The following is an 8,883-nucleotide window of genomic DNA, read 5'->3' as shown; positions in this document are numbered from 1 at the left end:
CCACAGTTTGTTGATCCATTCGTGGATCGATGGGCACTTGGGCTTCTTCCATGACCTGGCAATTATGAATTGGGCTGCAATAAACATTCTGATACAAATGGGATTGCTTTTTTTAATTTTAGAAACAGACTCTCACTTTATCACCCTTGGTAGAGTACTGTAGTGTTACAGCTCACAGCACCTCCAGCTCTTGGGCTTAGGCGATTCTCTTGCTTCAGCCTCCTGGGTAGCTGGGAGTAAGGGTGCCTGCCACAATGCCCAGCTTTTTTTTTTTTTCTGTTTGTTTGTTTGCAGTTTGGCCAGGGCTGGATTTGAACCCACCACCCTCTGTATATGGGGTCAGCACCTTATCCACTGAGCCACAGGCACTGCCTGGGATTGCTTTTTAAATCCCCTTTTCAGATGGTTCATGGCTAATCTATAGAAATATGAATAATTTTTATGTTTTGATTTTATATCCTGTAACTTTTCCATACTCATTTATTAGTTCTAGCAGTTTTTAAAATGTGTGTGATAGTTAGGATTTTTTACTTATAAGATCATGCTCAGAAATAATTTTACATCTTTCTTTCCAATTTGGGTGCATTTTGTTTCCTTTTCTTGCCTAATTGCTCTGACAAGGACTTCTAGTACTATGTCAAATGGAAGGAGTGAGAAAGGACATACTTGCCTTTTTCCTGACCTTAGAGGGACAGCAGCTTTCAATTGTTCACCCTTGAGTATGGTGCTAGCTGTGTTTTTCATATATGGATTTCATTATGCTGTAGTAATTTCCCAATATTTTTAGTTTAAGTTTTCTTTTTAATTATGAAAGAGTGTTGAATTGCTTTGAGTGCTTTTTCTGCATGAATTGAGATGATCATGTGGTTCCCCCCTTCATTCTGTTCATGTGGTATATCCCATTGACTGGATTTCATGTTGAACCATCCTTGCATTCTAGAAATAAATCCCACTCGGTTATGGTTTCTAATCCTTCTAATATGTTGTTGAGTTTGGTTAGCCAGTATTTTGTTGAGAATTTTTGTATACATTTTTATCAGGGATATTGGTCTGTTTTTCCTTTTTCCTAATGTCTTTTTATGATTTTGGTTTCAGGATATAATGCTGGCCTCACAAAATGAGTTTGGAGTTGTTCTTTCTTTTAATTTTTTTTTTTTGGGGGGGGATGGTTTGACAAGTATTGATGCTAATTTTTTTTTAAATGTTTGGTAGAATTTTCCAGTAAAGATATCTGGACCTGGGGTTTTCTTTATTGGAGGGTTTTTATTACTGGTCAAATTCCGTACTGATTATAAGTCTGTTCAGATTTTTTATATCTTCATGATTCAGTCTTGGGAGGTTGTATGTTTCTAGAACTATATTTAGTTTTTCTAGGTTTTCTAATATGTTAGTTTATTATTGTCTCCTGGATTCTTTCCAAAGTTTTATACAAATGATTTCACATTTCCAATTTGTTTTCATTTCCCCTTTCCTCCCTCAGGGAAGAATCAAATATGTACCAAGACAGATATAAAATTAATTCAGAAACATCTGGAGTTTTAGAATTATAAACAGGAAAAAAAATCACATTTGCGTATCTGATGTATACTTGAAAACCAGGGACAAAGATCTTTTCTATTTTTATTCACGTTGATGCTGAAGGCCTTTCCATGTTGTCATTCACTAAATGGACTTCTTTTTAACCTTCAGTCCTGAACAGTGTAATTATGGTAGTAACCCAGTCTTTACAGATTAAATGGATTTCAGTTTCTTAAAGCAAATAGAATTCCTGCTTAACTGTAGTCTCTATCATATATTTCTAATATCAAGTAGATCTTCTTGAAACTCAGTACATGAAGAAAAATAATTTACAATACTAACTAGTGCCAAGAAAATTTGTGCTGATAATGAGGTTGGCTCTGCCCCCTTTTTTGGGCCTCTTTAGAGAAATGTGGTCACTGTGAGGCGGCGAGCTCCACCATTGACCAATGTGGATCCTTACTTGCCCTTAGAAGAGTCCAAGAGGACAGACATCTGGGTGGAGGGGAGCACTGGGCAGGTGGAGATGCCTATAGTTGGTGCTTTCAAGGAGCAAGAATTTAGTAAAGTTAGACACGGGAAAGAATAGCGCTCTCCCCCAAAGTGAGCAGCTCTTTTCATGAGATGTAATAGCTTTTATTGAAAAAAGATGTTGTGAAATACATGCTTGGAAAATTTTGGGCTAAAGAAGGTGCAAGGTTTTTTCCTTTGTTCTTCACTTCTCAGAGCTGCTATTTGCAGATGTATTGTAACTGTTCAAGGGGAGCTTGCTGTTCTGTGCTTTCCAGACTGCATTGCTCAGGGAACGCCTTTCTTTTTCCTCTCAGAATATTTCATAGAGTCATGGAATAACCTTTGGGAAGTGCCAACTAAACCTGCCTTGGAAAACAATGGGTAGTTATAATTCACTGCTATCCATTCTGCACCAGGCATTTAACAAGTGGTCTGTCCTACAATCCTCATAGGAGGCTGGCAGGAGGCATTATTATTATTATACTCATGTTATAGAGGGGGAAACTGAAGCTTTGAGCAGTTTAATGCCCTGCTCGAGGTAGGGTGTGGTGGAGCCAGGATCCGGGTTTGTCTGACTCCAAGCACCTCGTCTTTTCCCAGTGTCACGGGCTCCTTCCGTAAAGGATTCTTAAAAAGGCCAAATTTGGGTTAATGAACTTGATAGACAAGTTGTTATGGAATCTTGGAGTTTTCATCGAGAGAGAAAAAGTCACTCTTTTTATCTTTTTATTTTATTAACCTTCCTAGTGGCAGGTGCCATTTGAGTACCAAGGTCTCTTAATAGTTGTGTGACTTGGGCCACTTATTCTCCCAGCCCCAATTTTCACCATATGCACAAACATCAGCATATATATGTATTAATAATGCAAATATAAATGGTATAAGTATTGAGAAATTATGAAAAACAGCAATTGGCACATGGAAGATGGTGAAAACTTTTGCTAACATGACATCTAAAGCAGCGGTTTGATGCCATCCTAGCCTACTTGTGCTGCCAATGCCAATTACATTACTTAAACTCCTGACAAGGGACCACATGACCCGGAACCCCTCACCAGCCTGGGAAAGAAGAGCCACTGACATGCGCAGCTGCAGGCTGGACCAGATGCATAACTTGTGGTACCAGTGCAAAATGAGAATGAAGTGCCTCTTGTCCCAAAGTCATTAGGATTTCAAGATGGCCACACCAAAGTATCAACCCAACTTGGGCCTATCTTAATGTGGGCTATAGTCTGAGAAAAAGGCAAGGAAACCAGAGCCTCGGGTCAAGGGAGGAGAAAAGGGAAGACCTAGGCCAGCTCTTAGGAGGGGGCTTAAGGGAGATTTCACCCCTCAAACTTCTCTCATTGGATTGGTGATTGGAAGGTGAACAGGTTAACATAAAGGTTTGAGGTAGGAAGAGAAAGTGTTGCTGGCAGGGAAAAAGTCTGATGACACAGGCTACTGAGACCATGTGGACATAAACTTGGCTGATGGGAAGTCATGTTCACCGCCACCAGTGTTTGTGTGGTGTGGGAGACTTTGCAGCAGGGCAGTTAGCCTTCCGGTTCAGCATCCCAGTTTTGCTAATTAAATCTTTCTGGACTGGTTCCATTGTGAGAATGGAGGCTAGAAGACAGCAGGTTCCCTTGGAGGAAAAGGGCTAAATATGAGGGCAGGGTTGGCGGTCGCCCCAGCTATGTGGGTAGGTTTGCACTTGCTATATGATTTGGGCGAGCCTGATCCCTCCATGAACTGAAGCTTTCTTCTCAGAGTCATTTAAATATATTTATGCAACCAGCTGGGTGTCACAACTTGCCTCTTTGTGTGCCTGTGTGTGCCTTTGCTCCTGACCCTTTTCCATTCTGCCCTTTGTTTAGAAATGCACTATTTACAAATTGCTAACTACCTAAATTTGGGAGGGGAAAAAAGTTTAATTGCATGCATTTAAACTGTGGCCAAAGTAATAGTCACTAGATTAAAAGATTTTCATTTGTATGTTTAATCACAGTTGCCTTTTGTAGGGGATAAATCCTCGGTTTATTAGTTAATGATTTGAATAAAGTAAGGTAATGTTTTCAGATTGTGGAGATCCTACTATGAATGTCCACTTGAAAAAATGTAACTGTGTGGCCAGGTGAGGTGGTTCGCACCTGTAATCCTGGTACTCTTGGAGGCCAAGACAGGCAAATTGCTTGAGCTCAGGAGTTTGAGACCAGCTTGAGCAACAGCGAGATCCTCTTTTTACTAAATAAATAAATAAAATAAAAATAGCTAAGCATGGTGGCAGGCACCTGTAGTCCCAGGTACTTGGGAGGCTGAGGTAAGAGGATTGCTTGAACCCAGGAGTTTGAGGCTGTGGTGAGCTGTGACAAGTGAGAGTCTGTCTCCAAAACAAAAACAAAAACAAAAACAAAAAAAGATAACTGTGTTCTTCAAACTATGATTAAGGAATGTCCAACCAGGATAGTGACGAGCTCCATCACAGGGTGACCTATGTCCTCTAAATAGAACAGGTCTGAGGCCTCCTCAGACAGAGTTCTGTCTGCCCACTGCTTGTTCCCATATTGGTCCCTCCCTTTCTCTTTCCCTTCCCCACCTTTCCTCCCTTCTTCCTTTCCCTTCCTCCCTTTTTCCCTCTCCTTCCTCCTTTCCTTATCATCTATCTATGGATGCACATGATTGTTTGTGTGTGTTTGTGTGAATGTTCATCTAGTTCTGTCTGTCAATCATCTTTCAACCCATCACTTATTTTTCATTGCTGTCTGAAGAATGAATCAAAGTCCCCTTGGACGTCTAGAAAGGACATAGAAATTGTAGGATTTTGAATGATTTTTGAGAGTCAAAACCTGATCTTCTTTTTTGCCTTATTTTCTATTTTAGGTTCTTATTTGGTGCTTAGACAAATTCAAAATGAGGAAACATCGGCATTTGCCCTCAGTGGCCATCTTTTGCCTCTTTCTCTCAGGCTTTTCCATGACTCATGCCCAGCAACAGCCAGCAGGTAAGACCAGAAACATCCTTGGTTTTATAAAAGGAAACAGCATTCTTTGATTTTAGGTCTTAGACATCAGAGCTTGATACTAAGCTCAGATATGTGTTCAAGAGATAGCTAAGCCGTTTATTATAGGATATTCATTTAGCTTATAAACCTCTTGCGATGTTCTTTATCCCATGCGTGATGACTTATTTTCATCAGAGCTTTGGTTTGGTATCTCAGAATTGGTTTGAAAGTGTTTTACTTTTACATTAGTGTGAGTAGAAGGCTTGGATCTGACTTTTCCATGTTTCTGGCAGTAATTGGTCTCTGAGCACATGAAGCAAAGAGTGGACAACATTGAGCGTAAAATTATTTTCCTTGAAAAAAATCCCCAAATATCATCCTCTCTCTATAACTCTGAACGTTGAAAGACATTTTTTATCTAGAATAATTGGATGTTCAAAAAAATCTGTTTCCCAAAATTACTGTTAAAAAATGAATTCTAACTAATCCTATTAAGAATTTGCTTTCAGAGTTCTTTTAAAAAGAGAAATGCTTCATGCATTGCAATCTGGGAAGGAATAACTTGGTTATTCCCCCTTTCCCGGGAGAGCTGGGCCTCCGAGGCCTTCTCCCAGTGGGCCAGCTGCTCTTAGAGGACAGGGAGGCTCGTGCCACCTCGGTGGAAGAAGAACGTGGGTTGGGACCTCAGGTCAGTGTGAGATAAGTGGGGTCGAGGAGCCAGCGTGGCCCAGGGCTGTGGAAGAGCACCTTCCAGGCCCACCAATGTCCTGACAGCCCAAGATCCTGCTCTCAAGGGAGAACCGGATTCATCTGCGATAATGTCCAAGTTATACAACGACTTTTCTGGCTCTGAAAAACATGTACTAATTAGAGTACCTGTCTTTGGGCTCAAAGGTCTGAAAAAAACCCTTACTTTTCTCTTCTCTACATTAATACTGATCTTCCTCACTCAAACAACATGAGTTTATTTCCTTTATTTTTCTTGCATATAAGCGGAAGCATTGGCGGTTAGTCAGTTAATGTCAAATAGTCATAGAGTTCACTGTTAATGTCGAACAGTCGTAGAGTTCACTTTTCCTTCTTGTCAAGGCTCAGGCTCAGACCTCAAATGAAAGAATGGAGTTACAAAGTGAGGGTTGGTTATCTGGGAGAGGACATCCTTCTGGTCTGATCAGGTGGGTCTTGGGGCTCAGACTGCCACAGGGATCATGCTCAAGTTAAAGACAGCCCAGGAATTTTTCCCCATTCTGGAGCATCCTACTGGCCCACACATGGTGCTTACTGAATGTGGACCTTGGGCCAGTGACTGGGGTCCAGCCGCTGTGGCGTCCTGGCCCCCCCCAGGTAAGTCTGTCTGCCTTCCTGCAGGACCCTCGAGGAGTGAATTATTTTGTAACAGCCTAGTGTAAGTTGGATTTGTTTAGGCAGGTTTTTCACAGATAGGGAGTAATTGCTTGAATAGTAGAAAAATCTAAACCAATGTCTTTTTTTAAAGATGTCAAAAATGGTGCTGCTGCTGATATAATATTTCTAGTGGATTCCTCTTGGAGCATTGGGAAGGAACACTTCCAACTTGTTCGAGAGTTTCTGTATGATGTTATAAACTCCTTAGCTGTGGGAGAAAATGATTTCCATTTTGCTCTGGTCCAGTTCGACGGAAACCCACATACCGAGTTCCTGCTAAATACGTACCGCACTAACCAAGAAGTCCTTTCCCATGTTTCTAACCTGTCCTATACTGGGGGAAGCGATCAGACGGGACAAGGACTAGAGTACGTGATACAAAACCACCTCACTGAGGCTGCTGGAAGCCGGGCCAGGGACGGCGTCCCCCAGGTTATCGTAGTGTTAACCGATGGACACTCTGAGGATGGCCTTGCTCTGCGCTCTGCGGAACTTAAGTCCGCTGATGTTAACGTGTTTGCAATTGGAGTTGAGGACGCAGACGAAGGAGCCTTAAAAGAAATAGCCAGTGAACCACTGAATACGCATGTTTTCAGCCTAGAGAATTTTACCTCACTTCATGACATAGTAGGAAACTTAGTGGCCTGTGTGCATTCATCCGTGAGGCCAGAAAGGGCTGGGGACACGGAAACCCTTAAGGACATCACAGGTAATGGCAACGCCACCGGCTGCCCCTGCCCCGCTGTTCTTTGGAGCGGAAGCTTGGGACAGAAGCTTGGCAGAAGCAGAATCCTGGGCAGAAGCTTGGCAACCGCTGGCCGTGAAGCCACAGCGCAGCTGCGAGGGCGGGCGGGGCTGGGGAGAGATGGATGTTCACAGGTTTAAAAACAAAGGTTTGACTCTGAATATTTTATAGTCAACTTCTCAAGTAGGGCACACACCTACATCCAGGAGGAATTTCTTTTTTTGTTTGTTTTTTGAAACAACTAGTACTTTATGGAAAATCACGTTCTAATATCCAGATCCCATAAAAGGTGCCTCTGCCTTTCTTAGGAAGGAAAGCCCCAGAGTGGCTGGGCAGGTATCTAATAATCCCCTCTTGGCCGTCATGGGAAGCTTGGTGTCAGAGACGGCATGAGCTGAGGGGTACAGGGGCTGCCCCTGACCTGTGTCCAGAGGAATAGCAGAGCGTGGCTGTCCTCTGCTCCACGGAATTTATTCCAGAGAGCTGAAGAATTAGAATCATAAGAAACCTTAGCCATGGCCCAGTGCAGAGCTATTTTGAAGAAGTCGAGTCCTGCTGGCAGGGTGGCAGGGCCTATGGCTTTGATTCTGGGCTTGGACTTCTTCCTAATTTCTGTGCCCAACTGTGGCTGTGCCTGCAGAGGCCCTCATTGGTGCCACTCCAGAAGCGTCAATGAGTGTGGACGTCATGTTGGCATGTTACTGTGGCAGTGACTTGCGTGAGGCTAATTGGCCGGTGAGTTATTTAACCGATCGGGCCCATCAGCTCTCTTTCTAGCACTAAGGGCCTAAAACACTGATGGGGAAGGATTTTGACAAGTAAAATTTCAAAGTATATCTTACCACAGTGATTCTGATGAGCGTCCAGAGCTCGGCCTACACCCCAATCAGGGCAGGACAACGGCACCTCCCTCCCTGAGAAAGGGGGTCCACGTTGCCGGGGGTAGTTGACAGCAGAGTGTCCTGGGCAGAAGGGGCAGGTCTCAGGGAGGACCTGGGGGCCTCCGAGGCTGGGGAGGGGCAGAGAAAGGGGCTGTGTTTCTCAGATTTTGAGGCAGGTAGAGGAATGTAGAGAGCAAGTCGGGTTGGTCACAGTCTCAGTAAAGGAGGGAGGCAGCAGGGTTTGGGAGCTTGGACAGACTGGAGTGAGTTCCGGACAGCTTCTGCAGGGCTGTGAGCAGGGAGTCACAGAACATTTAGGAAGAAGCTGCTGCCTTGCAGTGACGGGCAGCCCTCAGAGATTACCGGTCCCTGCCTTTCTGCAGACATCTTGGGCCTGCTGGGATCAAAGAAGTTACCAGGTTTGTAGCTTACGAAGAGACAATGACAGAGGGGAGAGCAGAACTGATTCCCAGGAAGGCACTGCAGGACAGTAGCTAGTAAGGTCCGGCAGTATCTTGCCACAGAGTCCGGGCTGGGCGGGGAGGTCAGCTAGTGCTGGCGGGAGACCTGGGAAGAGCCAGAGGATGAGAGCTGGGAGGGAAAGAGGCAGCCAAGCCTGTGGACAGGTGCTCTGGGTGCCAGGAGAGGGAGACCTCCTGGTCAGCTTGTGGCCAGAGGACTGTCAGGTGGTGCCCCAGGTGCTTTGGGTGACGTAGATGGCAGGGCCACGGGGATGCAGAAGCTGAGCCATGCAGACATGTGGACGCAGGCTGAGGTCACTTAGGAAGGCTGGAGGTCCTCCTCAGCGTCCTCAGCTGCAAGGAGAAAATGGATAATTC

The 8,883-nt window shown here is 44.1% G+C and overlaps 1 protein-coding gene across 1 annotated transcript in view; it reads left to right on the top strand.

The window, feature by feature from the left end:
• Window positions 1–8,883, top strand: part of COL6A3 (collagen type VI alpha 3 chain) — an 85,821-nt gene that overhangs the window by 11,973 nt on the left and 64,965 nt on the right. Inside the window, exon 2 of the mRNA XM_003798231.3 lies at window positions 4,894–5,014. Within this exon, the coding sequence (XP_003798279.2) occupies window positions 4,924–5,014 (91 nt within the window). The 5' untranslated portion in view covers window positions 4,894–4,923. The remainder of the gene's footprint in view (window positions 1–4,893; window positions 5,015–8,883) is intronic.

Source organism: Otolemur garnettii, unplaced genomic scaffold (genome assembly GCF_000181295.1).
Source record: "Otolemur garnettii isolate 467f Iridium unplaced genomic scaffold, OtoGar3 scaffold00133, whole genome shotgun sequence".
NCBI classification, from domain to species: Eukaryota; Metazoa; Chordata; class Mammalia; order Primates; family Galagidae; genus Otolemur; species Otolemur garnettii.
Note: the sequence above shows the minus strand (reverse complement) of the source record. Positions and strands in the feature narration are given on the sequence as shown.